Raw genomic sequence first — 20,151 nt, forward strand, 5'->3', positions numbered from 1 at the left:
TGTGAGAGCCTCAGAGGAAGCTGGTGGCTCTGGAGGACAGCAGGGCCAATCTGGGCAAGGGTGCTCTGGGCCCCCCTGCCTGCAGTGTGGAGCAGGACACTGGTCACAGGGCCAGGTATGTGCAGCGCTCTGGCTACTGGTTAACCAGGTGAAGGACTTCAGTCCACTGTGTGGTCAGGGGCCCAGGGCAGGGGAGTCCCGGATACCCCCTCACCTAGCAGGAGGCCAGGGATGCCAGGCCAGCTGCCCATGACATGCACTGGATTGGGGCTGGGGAGGCGCTCAGTCTGGCGACGGCTGACCCCAGATGCTCCAGGGACAGAGGAGCAGATGGGGTCTGGCATCTGAGGAGGTAGAAACAGCCAGTGAGAGTCCCCTTTCAACCCAATGAAAGAAAATCCTTTTCTTTGGTCCAAAAGCAGGGAATGGATGGGAAAGTTCAATACTAACTGAGCACTGGACTCTCATTGTATCTAATCCTCACGGCAGCCTGTAAGGGAGTATTAGATCCATTTTCAGGATGAGAAGAGTAAGGCCCAGAGAGGGGCAGGGCCCCTCTACGGGCACACAGCTAATGATTGCTGGAGTGGGGCTCACTCCCAGGTCCAGCACTTTTCCCTCTGGGCCCCCTTACTCGGTGAGATGGAAGGGGCCACTTGGAGGATTCCCACCACTGGAGGTGCCCAGATGAGGCTTCGTAACTGCCCGTGTGTGGGGGGCTGGAGGCAGGTCCTTGGGGCATTCAAACCACCCATGGCCTTGGGTTCCAGAGCCTTTGAGTGACCAGGCAGGAGTCTGTGAGTCCGTGGCCAAGGGTGGACTGGAGTGTCTCACATCACGGGCGTGGACAGGGTGCAGCTCAGCCGTGTGCTTGCCCAGCACGCAGAGTACACAGATGTTTCCCTCTCTCCCGCCCACCTTCCTCCCCTTCCTTCTCCCCTCTTCACTCATTCATTCAGCACTTGCTTGGATTTGTTATGTACCTTGTCCCTAGTCAGAAGCTGGGGATGGGGTGGGGTGGGGGATGGTAGGAGTTCAAAGTGGAATGAAGCACGTTTCTTGCTTATGAAAAGCCCAGTCTGAAAGTGAGAGATTAAGCATGAAAAATGCACCTGTAGCAGGAAGCAGAAGTGATGAGCACCAGAGAGCACCGCAGGCTAAGTCTGGGGGAGGGTGGAGTGTCCTTTCCAGGTGACTCCGGCCTCAGGGGGATGAACAAAGAGGCTGGTGCAACAGTTCCAGACAAGTGATAGGGCCTGAGCTAAAGAGTTTGCAAATGACCTTAGCTGCTGTCTATCCGTCAGAACAAGGCCTGGTATTCGGGAACCCTGCAGTGCAAAGACCAATACTTGCTGAAGGTGTCAGGAGTCAGAGGCCTTCAGGGGTGCACAGCCCCTACCCTAGCAGTCACCTCATAGTCAAGTCTTTTTTTTCCAAACAGCTGGTTGACACCCATTAGCGGGTTGTAAAACTAATTTCGTGTTTACGGCCAGCATTTTACAAAATGGGATGGAAAAGAACAAAATGAATAGAATTGAATTGAAGTTACCAGAGATCATATTAATGGTATTGTTTTATGAACATTTGTTTTGCACACATGTGTCCGAACTGGGTCATGGCTATAATGTATATTTGACTTGTAGTCAAAAAACTTAAAAACACTGATCTGGTCCAACCCCCTCATTTTGCAGAGCTTTGGGAGAAGAGGGTAGGGTGGGGCACTGGCCCGCTCCTGTGTTCTCTCTACTAAACTTGTCTTTCTCCTAAAGCATAGTTTATATTGACATAGGTCTCCAAACTCAGCCATCCTCATTATTCCTGACCACTCCCAGAACCAGTGTCCCATCTGCCCAGTGGTGTGCCAGGAAATGTGTAGAAACTGGCTCCCTGAAAAAAGTATGCATATACGTACATAAGTTTAATATAAATTGTACTGTTGGAATAGATCATCACCCAAAATTTACAAATAATAAAATATACAGTGATCTTTCTTGCCGATTGCACAGAGCCAATTAAATCTCAAAGAATGCTTTCATTGATTTTTGCCAAATTCTTGTGTCTGTAGCCAACCTGCCATTGACCCGTGAGGTTATTTTCGACATGAATGTTGGTTGATATTTTTATTGACATTAATGAGTAACACAAATGTGAAACAATGGAGACAAGGTATATATAAGTCAGAACTTCACTCATTTGTCAATGTCAGTTGCCAGAAACTATTTTTTGGATGAATGGGATAAGAGTTTTAAATTCTAGAAGAATATTTCCTCTTTTTTTCTTTTTTCTTTTGCTATTCACAATGTAATGGCTACAAACATATGTTTAAATTTAATCTGCCTTGTTAACATTTTCTCTGTCACTTTCTAGACAGTCTGCAGAACAGTAAATCAAAGCCTGATTTGTAGTGTTCACCCATTTCCCTGGTATAAATTCTCCCAGCATGGCTAATTTCAAGCTAACAACATGATGTTGCTGACATGGAGATGTGAAGAGAGGCACGGTAGTGGCACAGACCATAACATAGAGTTTTCATGGTGCAGATATAACAGATGTAAATAACCTCTAGAGAATAAATCATAGCAAAACATAGCAAAATAATTAGGAAGTGATGGGTTTTGAGGCTTTACTACCTTCCTTTTAAATAACTTATTTAATTATACATTTATATAATTTAATTTTTACCAATGGTGGTTGTTTAACAACCGGCTTGCAAAATTCCTGATAATGTGACAGTCCCAAGCTGGTATAAGCCAGCCTGAGCACACTATTACATCTACCTCCAACCCCAAGATAAGACTGTGGGGAGGCTGTGTGTTAGAGGATTGATGGGATTCATAAAGGCGGGCCAGGGCTGGCCCAGAGTCAGACACCCCAGCACACAGGCTACTGCATTACTGGAGGCATCACATGGGCGGGCACGTTTGCGTGCACACACACACACACTCACACACACACACTGCACGTACCTCTCCCTCCTTCCCAACCCTTCTCTGCATTCAGAAGTGGGAGCCAGGTCAGGGTCCCGCTCACTGAGCCCCTTGAGCTGGACCTGAAGTAGTCCTGGGCTTCGTGATGTTTTCTGCCCACTGGCCCTCTCTGGGCCTCAGCTTCCTGAGGGAAGTTCCCATGGAATTTAACAGACATGCCCTTATCCTGTCTGTGCCAGGTGCTCGGCTGGACTTGGGATCAGAGATGAGTCAGCCATAGCCTGGAAGGTCAGCGAATGCTAGGAGCTCCAAGGGGCCACGTGAGCCAGCAGCGGGGGCTGGGAGGATGGTGACATGCAGGGGTGCCTGGCTCCCAGCCTCACCTCCCCCTGGGCAAGTTAGGTAACCTCTCCTGGCTTCAGTTCCTCATTATGAAAAGGAGGTAATACAATCTACCTCACAAGATTCTTGTAAAGATTAAATAAGGTAATATAAAATAGCAGGATTCCTAGGACATAGTGACACACAATAAAGTGACATTAATCAATAAAAGCTATTATCATGTGTTTAACTTATGACTATAATTTATTTTATTTATTTTTGGCTGAGTTGGGTCTTCATTGCTGTGCGCAGGCTTTCTCTGGTTGCAGTGAACGGGGGCTACTCTTCATTGCGGTGGCTTCTCTTGTTGCGGAGCACGGGTTCTAGGAGCCTGGGTTTCAGGAGTTGTGGCACGCGGGCTCTGGAGCGCAGGCTCAGTAGTTGTGGCGCACGGGCTTAGTTGCTCCACGGCATGTGGGATCTTCCCGGACCAGGGCTCAAACCCGTGTCCCCTGCATTGGCAGGTGAATTCTTAACCACTGCGCCACCAGGGAAGCCCTAACTTGTGACTATAGAGTGATAATGTTAGGACCAAAGGAATCAGGACTGCGGGAGCACAGAGACACCCCACCAAGGCCATCAGGCAATCAGCGTGGGGTGTTGGAGAAAGGAGTTGGGAACGCAGACGACCCTTGCTCTAGATGCACCAGCTGTGTGTCCTTGCTTGTTTCACCCTCATAGCTTTTTATTTTCAATATTTTTTAAATAATGAAAGATTTGTCATTTATACCCTATCACAGAACAAATCTTGCATGTTTTCACTTTATGCTGATTCCTGGGCAACTTCCCTTCAGATGGTGTTTTATTGCTTTGGCATAAAGTCCAGTCTTTTCCCTGTTTACAGAAGCAAGCCATTCATTCACTCGACATGTGTTTATTACTGTCTCTTTTGTGTCAAGCGCTGTTCTAAGTAGCTGTCAAGCAATGCATCTGCGTACTACCCTTGGGAAATTCAAGAAAAGCATTAAAAAAAAGTAGAGTGAATGCAAATCTTACAACCCAGAGATGACCGCTCTTCACAACTTGGGATCATATTGTTTTATAATTTTTTTTTTTCACTTAACAGTGTATCATAAACACAGTTCCAAGCTATCATCAGTGGAAATCAGATTTTCTACACTTGGGGGTGCTGTTTGGCTGCTGCCCTGCAAAAGCTGTTTACCCCTCCACAGATCTGCCCCTCAAGCCCTGGACCCACTAGAAAGCAGTATGAGTCTCAGAGACCAAGAAGGGGCTCTCAGTGGCCTTCTAACTTGGATTGACTCCAGTGCCTGCTTCATCTATTCACTGCTGGAGTGAAAGCATAGCTATGGACCCCTTATTTAGAGAGCTACACTCTCTACTGTCCCTGAGCTCACCTGTTTCTAGCTGCTGCCAGACTTAACTCTCAGCTCTGCCCTCCAAGCAGAAGACCGGCTCAGCAGTGAATCTGTGTAGGCAGGGTCACCCTGATGAAAGAGTTCTGTGGGTCTGTATATCCTAACATTAGAAATTGCCTTTCGTTATTAAATGAATTCCATTTCCTTTATTGATTAAATGAAGAAATCAAGTTTAGTCCGATCCCATTTTTGCTTGAAACTACAGGTTATAAACACACATAATTATGGAAGGAGAAAGGGCTTTTAGTTACTACTTTATACATTTGTAAGTATTTTGAATGTTTTACGATGAACATATATTACATTTAAAATGTTATACACACATATGAGGGAGGGAGGGAGGCAGGAAGAGTTGAGAATCTTAGCATTCTAGTACCTGAATTCAGGCACCTCTCTGATTATTTCCGTAGTGTATATTTTTTAGAAGTAGAATTCCTAGAAATGGAGTTGCTGTATTTAAAGGTTCTTGGTGTATATTGCAAAGTTAATCCTCAGAATGGTTATACCTCCTTACACTTCTGATTACCAGCAAATGAATACCAACTTGTCTTAACCTTCGCTAATGCTGGGTAGCAGCGGTCCCCAACCTTTTTTGGCACCAGGGACCGGTTTCATGGAAGACAGTTTTTCCACGGAAGCGGGGCGGTGGCGGGGGGGTGGGGGTGGGGGGTGGGGGGCGGGAGGGCGCGGTGGGGGCGGTGGGGGCAGGGGGAGGCGGGGGATGGTTCAGGCGGTAATGCGAGCAATGGGGAGCGATGTGGAGCGGCAGATGAAGCTTTGCCCGCTCACCCGCTGCTCACCTGCTGTGCGGCCCCGGTTTGTAACAGGCTGTGGACCAGCACGGGTCCATGCCTGGGGCTTGGGGACCCCTGCTGGTTGGTATTGTTAATAACTCCCACTTTAATAGATAAGACAGCATTTCATCTTAATTTCTCCTTTTATTACTAGTTGAAGTTCTAAAAATGTATTGAATATTTTTATTTCTTCTTTGTTGGTGGCTTACTATTCTTTGGACAGTTTTGTTCTTGTGGTGTTTCTAGTCTTTATTTCATTTTTTTCTCTTCCTGTGTTTGCTGGAGTGATTGAATTTTCATTCCTTCATATACACTTCTTAATACATTGATTTACTTTCTGTTTATATCCTTCTAGTAGCTAACTGTGGATTTTTAACATACCTACTTAGAATTATATTTTACTTATAAAGCCCAGAAAGAGAAAGCATGTTTCTACGTCATCTTTCTAAACATGACAAGAACTTGGTCATCATTTCACTTCCCTTTGTATCTACACCTATTCCTACCCACCTCTCCCTTCTTCCATGTGGGGTATCATCCGGTATTTCAACTCCAAATTGGCATTTCAAACATTTTATTTCACAATAATTACCTAGATATTTAACAGTACATTTTCCTAATTTCTCTGTTTGTTATTCCTCTTAAATTCTTCCCCTTCCTCCTAGATTCACTTGAGAATTTCCTCCAATATTTCTTTCAGTGAAGGTCTTTCTGAGTCTTTGTGTTTCTAAAAATGTATGTATATATGTGTATATATTTAAAGTCGTGTGCTCAGGAGTAATGGGAAGTTTTGCTAATTACTTTCTGTGGCTTTTTGCACCCTTCTACTTCCTCCTAGGTTCATTCTTGTAGAGAATTTCCTCTACTCCTTATCTCAGAGAGGTTCTGCATTAACTTCGTTTCCTTAGGGCTCCTCTATCTGCTGAATTTTCGGCTCCCTTTGGTGGTGTAATCTTTCCTCATGTTTGATGTTTCTGGGTTGGGTGCTTGTCTTTGTGCTGGAGCCTCCACTGGGATATTTGTTTGGGGTGGGTGGCAGCTGCTACCACAGCTAGTACTAAGGCGTGCTTTCAGCGCAGCAGGATGCAGGTAGGATGTACCGCTCGATGGGGTACCTCAGCAGCTGATCTACATCCAAAGCACCCGGTCCTTCCCAGGTGCCACCTGTGATCTGGAGCACTGCCTTTCTCTCTGTGACCCATGTACACTACTCCCAGAGAGGTTAACCCCATTGCCTCTGGTCGGTCAGCAGGGTGGGAGGACTCTTGGGTCTCTGTGAGACCCCAACTCATCATTCTGTGGTCTGTCAGCAACCCCCGCCTGCATCAGCCTCTTGCATATGAGTGTAGAGCACTTTCCTGTGGTCACAGCCCGTAGCCGTGCTGGCTGATGCTTTTTCTCTTTGATCTAGTCCTAACTGCTCTCCATCATTCAGCATCTTCTAGTAGATTCTGTGTCCCTGATAGATTCCCTCCTTGTTTTCAAATATGACTATTTTTTTTCTTTCTTAAAAAAAAAACTTTTCTGCTATTTTGAGGGTTTTTGTAGAACGAGGAGACTGATGTATGTGCTCAGTTTACTTTCCTGAAAACAGAATTCTAAATTTTATAGTTCTATCACATTTCCGACAGCATGAGTCACCCTCATCTCCTCCCACCACTTCTAAGTTGTCTTATTCCTATGTTTAGACATCACCGTGGAGTACTGGAATTTTAAAAACTTTCAGGGAAGTATGCCATGCTCATGGATTCCCAGAGGAATGCTCTTCCCTGAGACTTCTGGGAAAAGTGGGAGCTGACCGGGAAGGAAGCCCGAGGGATGGCCAGATGGATGCTGCAGGAGTGAGGCACAGAGTGAGCAAGGATCTGGAGGGTGAGCGTTTGCTGAGGTGGTGCAGTGCAAGTCAGAGCAGCGATAGCGAAGTGTGGCGGGAGCCCAGAAGGGAGCAGGTCCCTTTCAAAGAGAGACCAGGAAACTGCTCTCATGTGTTTCACACACGAGACCCCAGCAGCCTTGTCCTGCAGACTCTGAGGTCTGGAGAGGACAGAGTCCACAGTCTGTCATCCAGGTGACCACTGTCCTGCCCCAATAGCTCAGCAGTGAATCAGAGTGAGCAGGTGCTTCTTGACCTCTGGCTACGAAAAACCACGTCCAAAGGCTGGTTTCCTGTGAAGTTACTGAAGCTTAAGTCTCAGAGGCCCTCACTTGCACAGGACCCTACCAAGGCTCTAGGAGGGTGGGAGGCACCTTGGTTAAGTGTTTACATAGTGATATGTTTTCCTTAAAATATGAAAAGATATTTTGGCAGTTTTATTTGAAAAGGACATCCAAATAATATAAGCTTTGGGTGCCAAGGAACCTGAATCTGTCCATGACTATGTCATCAAGAAAAGAAGGAGTTAGATCCAGTTAGTAGGGCAGTTGTATAGATAATTAAGCTGGAGAAAGAGATATGAAAGAAGATAATCCACTTAGGGAAGACACATCACAGGTGAGTGGCACTGACTCAGAAACGGAAGTTAAAAAAGATCAGATGATCTCAGTGGGCTACAAGCCAAATTCCTGACAGTGATGCTCAAGGCTGAAGGGTCAGTGACTGCAGCAGTGACTGACGATGTGAACGTGTGTTTCGGTTGTTTTTCAGGACCAGGCAGCTAAATGGCACTTGTGCCAGCTCGGTGGACATGGAGCTCTTCCTCCATTACTCCCTCATCCCATCAGTAAGTGAAGGCAGGGGAGGGTGGATGAGGGAAGAGGAGGGGAGCTGGGGTGCTCCCATACACAGTCTCCCAAAGGGATCTGAATAGGTCAGCAGAGACTTGCTCTCTTACATTATGCGCTAAAAACACAGGCAGAAGAAGGCTTTGAAGGTCCCAAGAGTCAGGGGCACTGACTTTTAGGGGAGTCAAAAAAGGCTTTTCTGAGGAAGCAGTGCTGGAGCTGAGGTCTGTTGGAAGACGTAATGAAGAACATTTCAGGCAGAGGGGAGAGCACGTGCAAAGGCTCCGTGGCGGGCGTGAGCATGGAGAGTGTGAGGAGCTGAGAAGGCTGGTGTGGCTGGAGTGGGGAATTGGAGGTGGAGGTGTCTGGGGAGGTGGGCAGGGCCAGGCCGTGTATGAAGGAGCTTTGTCTTTGTTCTAAATACAATGGGAAGTAGTGGAGTGTTTCTGGCCCAAGGATGGTGTGATCAGATTTATGTGTTGAAATGATCACTCTGTTTGCAAGTGGGGATCAGGTTGGAGGCAGTTAAGAGAGGAGGCAGGAAGGCCAGTTAGGAGATGGTTGCAGGGGTCCAGGTGAGGTGATTTTACATCATCCTAGATGACGGTGGTCACCTCCAGATGTTCAAGGGGTAAAAGCAGTAGAACCTGGTAATGGGTTGGATAGAGAGATGAGGGAGAGGGAGAGGTTGAGGATGACTCTTGGGTTTGTAATTTGCACAGCTGGAAGCATGGTGGTATCTGCCATTCACTTGTTAAAGAAAATTAGAGGGCATCCAGGTTTGTTGTGGATGAAGGAACAGGGCAGGGAGGAAAACCAAGAGTTCCATTTAAGACATACTGAATTTGAGAAGCGTTCAACACATCAAAAAGAAATGCCAACTATGTAGTTGAACATATGATTCTGGACCACAGCTGGGCTGGAGATTCAAGTTTGTAAGTCTTCTGTGTATTTGGTGGCCATTGAAAGTGTGGACATGGATGGGATCACCGAGGAAGAGAGGATGGGGGAGTAAGATGAGTGGTCCTTGGACTGAACCATGAGGAGCTTCACATCTGGTGGTTGGGTAAAGAATGATCCAGCAAAGGAGACTGAGAATTGCTGGAAGAAAACCAGAAAAGTGTGGCTGATAGAAGCATAGGGAAGAGAGTATTTCTAAGAGGAGGAAGAGGTCAACACTGAATGCTGCTGTGAGGTCAAGCAGATATGGGCTTAATGTTTACATTTGGATTGAGCAACAAGGTGGTAATTAGTGACTTTGGCCAGAACTGCTTCCGTGGAGTATGGGAGTAGAAGCCATGTTAGGGGGTCGAAGAGCAAGTGAGAGGTGAGGAAATGGAGACAGCAAGTGTAGATAATTCTCAGGAATTTTCTAGTAAAGGGAGAAAAGGGGCATCAAGTATAGGAGAATATGACTGAATCCACAGGAATAAAAAGCAAAGAAGGATTTGCAACCTGAAAGTTATTACCCATTTTTTACGGATGAGGCCACTGAGGTTCAGAGAAGTTAAGTCTCCCTCCCAGCCAGTATGTGGGAGAGACTGTATTTGAACCCATGTCTGTTCAGAGCAACACAAAGGAAAGCTCAGTACAAAACATTCTGGAAGCTCAACGGGGCATGCAGCCAGCTCTCCGAGTGTGGAGTTTGAGTCCTAGACATTCTGAGTGCTTTGCTCACCCACACACTCTCCTTCAGCGAGGGCACCGAGGGGTTGAGGATGAATGTTCCCTCTGACAGACTCATCTTCTCTTTCTATAGCTTTTCATCATTTTGGTCTTGTCCCTTCTCCAAAGACGAGAGCACCATAGACAGAGAGATGACGCCTCTTACCTCCTGGGGAACCGCTTCAGAATGATCATGTGAGTCGAGCCAAGGTCCATCACTACAGCTTGGGGTACTCTGTGTTTGGGACCAACACCATTTGTAAGACTAGGCTAACCACCAGTTACCTCCCCACCCACCTCTACCCCACCGTGGACAGCCCTGCCCCTCCCTGCCTCAATCCACCCAAGGCCCAGAGAGTTCAGAATTGGCTTCCAAGCTACTGCACCGTCAGCACCCAGGGCTGCCCAGAAGTGCTTAAAACAACTCGAAGAGGCTCAGCTCAGTATGGGAAAGGCCTTCCCATACTCAGCACCATGGCTACCCCAAGAAGCAGGGGGGAGAGAGTTCCTTGTCACTGGTGGCAGCAAGCCTCCTTGTTGGGATGGAGGCATGAGACATGTCCCAGGAGAGCCCGCTGGACCAGGGAGTTTTCAGGGCCTTTCCGACTCTGCCATTCTGAATCTCTGCTCCCCTCACATTTTTCCTTGAGTTCTAATTGTTCATCTCTCTGCCTCGTCACCCTCTAATTACCACTAATGATGATGATGCAATTAGCATTTGTTGCATACTGACTCTGGCCCAGGCACTGAACCATCTGCTTTGCCTACGCTACTAGGATGGACCCCAGCGTGGTGGAGGTTGTTATCCTCATGTAATGGATGAGCTAGCTCAGGCTCAGAGAAGTTGAGTCACTTGCCCAAGGCCACAGAGCTACCGAGTGACAAGAGCTTTAACCCAGCTCTGGTCGCTTTTGGCTCTGATTCTCCCAGTGTCATAACCTGAGAAGACTCAAGGGTGTGAACACACTCAGGTCTCAGCCTTGGGCTCTGGAGAAGGGAGAGGAAGCCAGGATGTCAGGATGGAGTCTAAGGGTGATCTGACCATTGCGGTGAGAGAAATCCAACAACGATGTCCATGTACCATATACCAGCCCAGAGTAGCAAACATTCTGGTTACCACCCATTAGAGCAGTCAGCCCCTCCCAAACTGCCAGGTCTAAGCCACATTGGCTGAGGCACAGAGAGAGACTGAGGCTGGTGGATAAAGAAGATCTTCAGACTTTGCCGCAGGCATTTGGCATGTAGGGCCTGGTGTAGGACTTTTTAAGTAAGACTGCTGTATGGATCATGTTAAACTGCTTTGAATTCAATTAATAATGGCACAGTTTTCTTGCTCTCTGGCCACTTTCTTATGAAAAGCCCTGCTTTCCTGAGTAGTTTTAGCTCACCGTCTTCACCCATTAATAATCCTTCGCATGTGCATGACACTCCACAGTTTATAAAGCAGGTCTTCATTTGCCATCCACAGTGTCTCTGTGATATGAGCAGAGCAGGGGTATCATCTCTGTTTTAAAGATAGGGAGACTGAGTCCCACATAGCGCTTACTTACTACAGGTGGGATTGACTAGAATTCAAATCAGTTCAACAAAGTGCGTGTCCACGAACGTGCAGTGAGCAGCTACTCTTTTCAAAGCCCTGTGCTAGGTCCCACTCCAGAGGAGTTTACAGTTCACTAAACAAGTGATAAGAAAAGCATGGACATGAACTTAGCGCTGAGGGGACCCAAGCAAGGCAGCAAGTAGGTGTGCCTGATTGGGAGAGTGGGTTGTCAGGGAGGTTTCTGAGAGGGGTGCTCCCTGAGTTGTGCCTTGAAGATGAAGACGAGCCAGCCAAATGGAACAGGAAGGTGGGGTCCAGATCCTGACTCCCAAGTCCCCACCTGCAGGTACCTGCAGTACCCTTCCCTTCCTGCCACCTTGAGTTTTCATTAAGCCCGCTTCAAACGGCACTCCAGTGGGGAAAGCCTGTTCTCTGTCTCAAATGCAATTGCTTTCTCTCATGTAGACAAAGCTCTTTTGGTTAGAGGAAACAGATATCCACTCAAGCTTGTTTGCATAAAAGGAAAAGAAAGGACTTTTTATAAAGTTACAGAGATCTCACAGAAACTGGCAAGGTTGGCCTCATGGGAACTAGAGCTCTTGAGATGGGCATCTCTGGGAGACGGATTCTACTTTTGCCTCTTTGTGTCACTGGGGTCCCTTCAGCACCATTTTGCCATTTTCCTCTCTGCCATCTGACTTTATCATCGGACTTAACGATCTCTGCTTTCCCCAAACGTCGGCAAGACTCAGTTTGGCATGACTTTCCAGAACAGAATTTTAACAGCTGACTGGCTCCTGTCCTCAGAATCACAAATCCAAAATACAAGGCCAGGCACGGTGATTGGCCCATCCAAAGTCCTGTGACCATCTGACCACCCATAGTCCAATCAGCTGTGGCCAGGAGATGTGATCACATGCAACTAGCATAGCCAGTGATACCCAAACCTTCCCAGGGATATTGGAAAGGAGGACTCTCGTAGACCATGGCCAGGTGCAGGGCAGGTTCCCCCAACCTGTCTGGCACACACTCTTTGTTTTGGTTTCTCAAGTCATACTGCTTGTGTCTCTCATAGATGAAATTCATCCCATTTTGCTTGTTGTCACGACTGCTGGTGTCCTTGCTTATGTTCCCCAGACTTGGAGCTTCTCCAGGGCAAGGATTTTGTCTTCCTCACTTTGGTACCCTGAATCTATGCGTAGTCCCCATATTGGCACAGAGGGCCTCAGGATATGTCAGTTGAAATAAATAGTTTACTACTTAATAGTCCCTCCCCAGAGTGGGGTTGATACTTTGGAAATGAACTGTGGGAAGGAGCCACTTCTGGCCTCACAAGCTGTTTCTCTTATTCACAGACCTCTGGACTTCGTGGGCACTTTTCGTAACCGATGGTCCTATGGAATAGCCTTTGGGGCTGCAGCCAATAAGGTCATGTTCTTATTCTCGGAAGGCTACCAGCCCCTGCAAGTCCCACAATGGGCCCAAGGTACGTGCGCTGCCTCATACCTGCTGGGAGTTTTGCCGTGGAAATTCTTGCTCTTGGAGACTGCATGGCAGGGGTTCTCTGGGATCAGGGGATAAACTTTGTTGAACTGTCAATGTTCTTCTTAGCTTGTTACTTGCCCAAGGTCAATGCCAAGCCCAGAAAGTCTCAAGCTTTTTTGTGGCGGTTTTCTCCCAGTTAGGTTCAAAGGTGTTTTAGACATAGTAGAACAAAGTCTCAGAAAATAAGTTCACTGTCACCAACCCTAGAAATCTCTCCTGAGTCATAGCCATGACTGCCTTCTTGATATCAGTAAGCCCTCAGATGCTTCCTCAGGGAACAGTGTTTACTTCTCTGGCCATTGATCTGAGGCCTCTTTGTTCCCTGTGCCCTGTGCTCTCCCTGCAGTTTCAACCATCCCTAATCCAATGACTCCCAAACATCTCCTGTCCAGGTTGGTTCTCTCTCCTGGGTTCCAAGCCTATATGAGCAAATGCCTACAACATCTCCTTAGTTTTTAGGAGTTTTTAATGCAAATTAAAACCAAAATGATACATCTCTTAGAAGTGTACAAGTTAAGCTTTGGCAAATGTTTACATCTATGAAATCATCACCACAATCATGATAATGAACCCCAGAAGTTAACTTTTTCCCCTTTGTACTCTCTCCTTCCCACCCCATCCAGTCACCACCCCCATCCCCAGGCAGTTATGCAAATGGAATCATACAGAATGCAATCGGGGTTTTTTTGGGGGGGAGGGAGTCTGTTTTCTTTCACACAGCATAGTTGTTTTAAGATTCATATATGTTTAGAATGTATCAGAAATCATTCCTTTTTCATTTCTGAATAGTGTTCTACCGTATGGAGAGACCACAGTTTGTTTATCCATTCACCTATTGATAGACATTTGATTTATTTTCAGTTTTTGGCTGTTACAAATAAGGCTGCTGTAAGCATTATAAGTCTTTGTATGTTTCCATTTTTCTTGAGTAAACACCTTTGAATGGAATGTCTGGATTATTAAGATCATGTAGTAGATTATACTTTTAAAGAAACTGTCAGACTGTTTTCCAAAATGATGGTTCCGTTTGATTGTAGATTACCACCTTCAGTGTCTGAGAGTTAAGTTTCTCTGTGTCCTTGACAACACATGGTCAGTCTTTTTAATTTTAGCCATTCTAAGAGGCATGTTGTGGTATCTCACTGTGGTTTCAGTTTGCAGTTTTGTAATGACTGTTGTTGTTGAGCATATTTTCATGTGCTTATCTGCTATCACTGTACCTTCTTTGGTAAAGCGTTTGTTCAAATTATTTGCCTATTTTAAAATATTGGGGATTTTTCGTTTTCTTCTTATTGAGTTTTGAGAGTTCTTTATATACTCTGTATATAAGTCCTTTATCAGATGTATAAATTGCAAATACTTTTCCCCAGTCTGTTGCTTGTATTTTTATTCTACCAACAGTTTCTTTTGAGGCGCTGACATTTTAAATTTTGATGAAATCTAATTTTTTCATATTTTCTTTTATGGATCATGCATATGATGCCATATAAGAAATATTTGCCTAAGCTAAGGTCACTTAGATTTTCTTCTTTGTGTTTTCTAGAAGCTTTATAGTCTCACAGTGTTTCGCATTTAGGTCTATGGTACATTCTGAGTTAATTTTTTTGAATATATAGTGTGAGGTGTGGATTGAATTCCTCTTTTTTTTTTTTTTTTTTTGCCTTTGGCTATCCATTTGTTCCAGCACTGTTGTCATTACAAAAACCTGTCCTTTACCCACTACATTGCCTTTGCACCTTTGTTGAAAATCAGTTGTCTACACATGTATATGTATGGGTCTATTTCTGGGCTGTCCATTGTGTTCCATTGACCTGCAATATGTGAACGTTCCAATTTCTCCACATCCTAGCCAACACTTGTTATTTTCATTTTTTTAAAAACAAATTATAGCCATCTTAGTAGGTGTGAAGTAGTATCTGATTGTTGTCTTGATTTGCATTTCCATGAAGACTAATTGATGTTGAGCATCTGGCTGGACCAGAATATTTTTTCTTGCTTCATGGCTCAAGGGTTCCTCTTCTGTTTTTTTTTGTTGTTTTGTTTTTTGTTTTTTTTTTTTTGCGGTATGTGGGCCTCTCACTGTTGTGGCCTCTCCCGTCGCGGAGCACAGGCTCCGGACGCGCAGGCTCAGCGGCCATGGCTCACGAGCCCAGCCGCTCCGCGGCACGTGGGATCCTCCCGGACCGGGGCACGAACCCGTTTCCCCTGCATCGGCAGGCGGACTCTCAACCACTGCGCCACCAGGGAAGCCCCTCCTCTTCTGTTTTTACAGAATGATTATATATATGTACCCTCATTACAACCTCATATTTTCTGAGTTGGCTTCTTCCTTCCACTTTTGTCTGGACCCACTACTACCCAGTTCCTAACGTTCTTACCTTCTTATTTTGGATTCTCGCTGCCAGCAGTTTCTCCTTCACGTGGGGCTTGTGCTGGGAGGGGACTTGGATATTTAGTATAATGAGCTCATGGGCCCTGATGGCTCCAGCATCCTCAGACCTACTAACACCTTACTAAGTTCTGCTGATTCTCACCTGTGAATCAAGGCCTTCAGCCCTGTGCCCAGTTTCAACTGTTATTTCAGCTTCAATTTCCTGTGAATACCTGCTGGCAATTTTGGGTTCTTCTGCTCTTGGGATTTCAAAGACCCTATTGTCTTTCCTCTGCTTCCCCTTAATCAGATGTTGATATCAAATGAGTCCTGTCACTTAGATTTATTGTAGATGTTTGTTTTTGGTTTTGCTATCTTCACTGCTCTGTCTGCTTTCATGGTTGGGGAAATTCAGATAAATTAAAAAATTATGCTGTTGCAGCTTCTAACCTCACAGCAATTATTCCTTTTATATGGTCCTTAGCTGCCAGTCCCCCACTATTCACATTTACACAAATACTGACCACCTCCACCAACCATCTCCCCTCCTTTGAGTGAGAAATGTCCTTCTTTCCCTCCTTCTCTCCATCCTACAAACTCCCACTTATATTTCATGGCCTTGCTAAATGTCACCACCTCCAGGATGCCTTCTCTGATACCCAGACCCCAGGTGAGGTCCATGACTTCCTCTTCTTGTCCACACAGCAGGTTGAATATGCCTCTATTACCGTACATATCACATCGTTTACTTTCCTTCCTGTCTTCCCTTTTGGACTGTAAGCATCTCAAAGCAAGAACTTTGTTCATTCCCCCTATGTCCTTGGTGCCTGACCCACAACCCAGCTCAAAGTAGACACTTAGGAAAGGTCACCTTGCCCAATTACATTTTACTGGATCCTGTTAGACCATCTCAGAGCTAGTCAGTGGCAGCATTAATATTATTATTGCCTTATGGATGAAGTGCACAAGGGGTTTTAGAACACAGTACGTCACTGCTGTCTGTGTTGCTATGGTACACTTTATGGTGCTTTACTCTCAGTGATTTTTGTTTGTTCATTTTTGTGGTATGTTTCTGCCCATCATACTGTGAGCTAATCAAGGGCAGGGACAAAGTCTTCTTCATCTCAATAGTTAGCCCAGTGCCTGGCATGGAAGAGGTACCAGGAAGGGCCTGTTGCATGAATGCATGAAAGACATCCCTGCATTCTTCCTTGTACTAATCTGGGGCTTGTCCACTCATCTCCTTAAGTCCTGAGGTCTGTGACTGCAAGTCACACGAAACCCCATAACTGCCCTGGGTCTCCCCTGAGCCTGTGAAAAGAGGAACTCACGTCATCTCTGGCCCTGTCTCTCCCAGCCTTTGTGCTTCTGATCGGAGGCATCGAAGTCGGCCTGTCCCACTTCCCCTTCTTTGCTTGCCTCTCGTCGGAGTTCCGGCTGGTCAGCTCCATCCTGGGGTTCAGCTACTCTCTGATCTGGTAAGATGGACTCTGCCTGCCTGGCCTCCTGCAGTTCCTTTGGCCATGGCTGGACTCTGGACAAGGAGCTGGAGGTGACCTGAGAGCTCTCTTTGGAGGGCACCTTGCCCAGAACCGAGCCCCAGGGCGGGTGGGCGGAGTGACTGGTCCAAGGCCCACCGAAGCCCCTCCTTGGAAACTGCACTTGAGGCTTCAGAAGGTCAGGCCTGCATTCTGTCTGCTCCACAGGAGGCCGCTCATGAGTAGAATACTCCCAGAAGTCAGGGTTGTAGAAAAATTCCTTTCTGTCAAGTGCCATCAGTCCCGTGGTTAGAAGCAGGAGTCCCATTTGGGTTCTGCTTCTCCTTGCTGTCGCTGCTTCCCTGGGAGCCCAGGAGAAAGTGCAGGTGCCTCAGCTGGGCATTCAGTGCTGTCGCATTCTGGCCTCTCCCCATCTCTCCATGCCTGACAGTCTCTAGCACACACCTCCGGTCATGCAAGACTCCTATAATCCTTTCTCCGTCCACTTATTCATTCAGCAGACATCCCGCTGTGAGCCAGGGAAAACACTGGAGGACAGGACAGACCCTCATGGAACATGTGTTCTGGCCTCTTTGTCTACATATTGCTATTCCCTGTGTGGATCGTCTTCCCCGACTTGGCCCAGTGATAGATACATGCTCATCCTTCGTGGATCAGAGCCCTCAGATGTGGGACCTTTCTGACCCTCCTCTTGAGCGCTGTGCCCTCAGCGCTGACACCGGACTGGCACAGAGCTGGCCCTGGGGAATATTTTCTGGCTGAATAATCCCATGAACACTTCTACTCTCCAGCCCTGAAACTCATCTCATTGCCTGCATCCCCCTTACTGGGTTGGCTTCCCCGCTACAGCATTTTCTGTGGGGCAGGGGTCCCAGGCCCAGTGTGTGAACCAGTGCAGGGGGCTCACAAGCAAATGATACCCCAATGGCTACAATTACAGAGTTTGTGACTTGCTTTTTAAAAATTAGAAGAGAGGGTATTCAGGGTAAGACGTGGAACAATATCATCTTAACAGCCTCTGCCAGACTTTCTGAGCAGGAGAGGAGAGGGTGGTCAGAGCCACTTAGCAGCTTGGGCACCTTGGGCACCTTGGGGGTATGACCAGGAATGTGTGTCCAGCCAGGAGAAAACATTGAGGCTTATTGCTCAGGGCAGTGTTTACAGACAGGGCATGTCCTGTCAGAAAGAGCCTCGGTCCCAGAGTCAGGACACCTGGGTCTTGGTCCTGGCTCTGGGTGTGACTCTGGAGAAATCCCTTCCCCTCTCTGGGCTTCAGTTTCCCCACCTGAGTGATGAGGGGAGGAAGTAGGAGACCTCTCAGTGTCTTCCTGCTCTGCCGTTGTGGATCCCAGGACTATGTCCTCAGTGAAGATGTGTTAAATGAATTCAGTGTGCATGTACCTAGGCACAAGCTGTATGCCTGATCTGGGTGGGATGTACTGGGAACCAGTCCTCCCAAGAAGGATTCGGAGGGGAGGTAACTCCAGGCAGGTGGTATCTGAGCTGTTTTCACAGGGGCTGTGCTGGGAAGGACCCCAGGACCCCAACCCTGGTTTCTGTCCTGCAGGTTTGCTGTCACCACCCTTCACATCACACAGTGTCCCCATGGGCAGGTGAGTCCCTGCTGAGCTGTATTTAGGGTATTCAGTCCTATCACCATGGCCAACTCGCTGTGTGACCTGGGACAAGCCTTTGCCACTCTGGGCCTCAGCTTCCTCGTGTGGACAAAAGGGGAGTTGGAGCCATTCATGATGCTTCCATTTGTAGAGCATCTTGTGTTCATCAGGTGTCATTCACAGGAGATGTTCTCTCAGTTGATGCTCATAGCGGCCCCTCAAGGGAGGGAAGCTCTTAGCAAACCTGTTTACAGGTGAGGAAACTGAGGCACAAGTATATTATGTAACTCTTGAGAAGCAGCAGATTTGGGAGTTGAGACAAGGTCTGGCTGACTCTCAAGCTCATTTGTTTCCATTCCTTCATGTAGCCTCAGTTTCTCTGTCTATAAAATGGGAGACTCGAACTAGATGAATCCCTTATCACTTTGCCATGCATCGTCTTTCTCAGAATTAGAGGAAGCTGGTTCATCTGTTTAGCCCTGTACCCCAGGAAAAGGAGCAAGATGAAAGAGGGGTGTCACACTGCACCTAGAAGGGTTACCAGGTGTGTGAGGGGAGTACGAAGAAGCCATCTGGGCCAGGAGCCCACAGGAGCCTTGCCAAAGCCTTTCCTGGGCTTCAGTAACTATGGGATTAAAGGGTGTGACAAAGAGAGTCTGGGGGGAGCTGGACTAGAAAATGAGGCTGGTAGTCTGGGCCTTCCCTCTGCATCTCTGCACTGGGATTGAGGGCATTCCGGCACAACTCTGCCCCAAAAGAAGCCCTCCTTCCCACTGCTCACAGTACCTGAGGTTCAGGATCACAGGTATTTTCTTTGGAGTCTTGGAGAGCTTTCAGTCTTCCAGAGGTTCTTTGGAAATTTGAAATATTCATGGTTAATTGGCAGGGTCTCACTTCTATGCGCAGAATCACTAACACCAAGAACTGCTATGTGCCAGGCGTTGTTCTAGGCTCAGTTCCAATCACTAACCGGAGAACCCTCAGGACACTTTGCAGACAGTGTGTTAGTGCCATTCCCAGTTCACTGGTAGGAAAGCAAGGTTCAGGGGCTAACATGACTTATTAATTAAAGATCATGGGACTGAAATCCAGACTAAGGAATTAATGAAAATTTGTCCTCATGTTTTCAAATGTATTTATGAAAACTTTATTTATAAAACTGAGACATTAGAAAGGGTCTCAAATGTCAAATATTAGGGGAAAGTTTAGATAAAGTTTGGTTCATCTAAATAATGCACTATTATGCAGCATTAAAAATAATGTTCACAAATAATTTGTAACCATGTGGAGAAGTGATTATGCTAGACACAGACCTACATACCTGGTACTATCTCTACTTATAATATATATAGCTATATGGGTATAGATAAAGATGAAAGACACTGAAATACTGACGGTGGTTATGTCTCACATATAAGCATATGCTGGAGAGGAGGATGAAGACACGGGCCTGCACGTCTCAGAATGTGTCCGTCCCCCAGCCTAACATCACTACATCCAAACTCTGATTTCTCCTTAGGGAGAAATACTCTGGAAACATAAAAAAAAATGAAACTAACCAGTAAATTGTGAAAGATACATAACAATATGATTTGTCTTAAAACAGTGAAAAAAATTGTTTATCAAAATGAAGCTAAAAATAGAAAAACTATGAGCACCATCTTGAGAGACCTGTTACTCTTGGGAGCTTGTGTTGCTCCCAAAATGATGACA

At 46.5% G+C, this 20,151-nt stretch overlaps 1 protein-coding gene across 3 annotated transcripts in view; it reads left to right on the forward strand.

Moving 5' to 3' along the window:
- Window positions 1-20,151, forward strand: part of LOC114883962 (stimulated by retinoic acid gene 6 protein-like) — a 53,485-nt gene that overhangs the window by 9,407 nt on the left and 23,927 nt on the right. For 2 of the 3 annotated variants that reach the window (XR_003790740.1, XM_029202329.1), the window contains exons 2-6: window positions 8,126-8,201; window positions 9,962-10,062; window positions 12,763-12,893; window positions 16,681-16,801; window positions 18,390-18,435. Coding sequence is in view for 2 of the 3 variants with exons in the window: in XM_029202329.1 (XP_029058162.1) it covers window positions 8,126-8,201; window positions 9,962-10,062; window positions 12,763-12,893; window positions 16,681-16,801; window positions 18,390-18,435 (475 nt within the window). In the remaining variant the exon portion in view is untranslated. Of the gene's footprint in view, window positions 1-7,222; window positions 7,354-8,125; window positions 8,202-9,961; window positions 10,063-12,762; window positions 12,894-16,680; window positions 16,802-18,389; window positions 18,436-20,151 lie in introns of those variants that run through there. The other variant, XM_029202328.1, reaches the window with a different exon arrangement.

The sequence above is a fragment of the Monodon monoceros genome, unplaced genomic scaffold, assembly GCF_005190385.1.
Source record: "Monodon monoceros isolate NGI ecotype Baffin Bay Population unplaced genomic scaffold, NGI_Narwhal_1 Super_Scaffold_5, whole genome shotgun sequence".
Classification (NCBI taxonomy): domain Eukaryota; kingdom Metazoa; phylum Chordata; class Mammalia; order Artiodactyla; family Monodontidae; genus Monodon; species Monodon monoceros.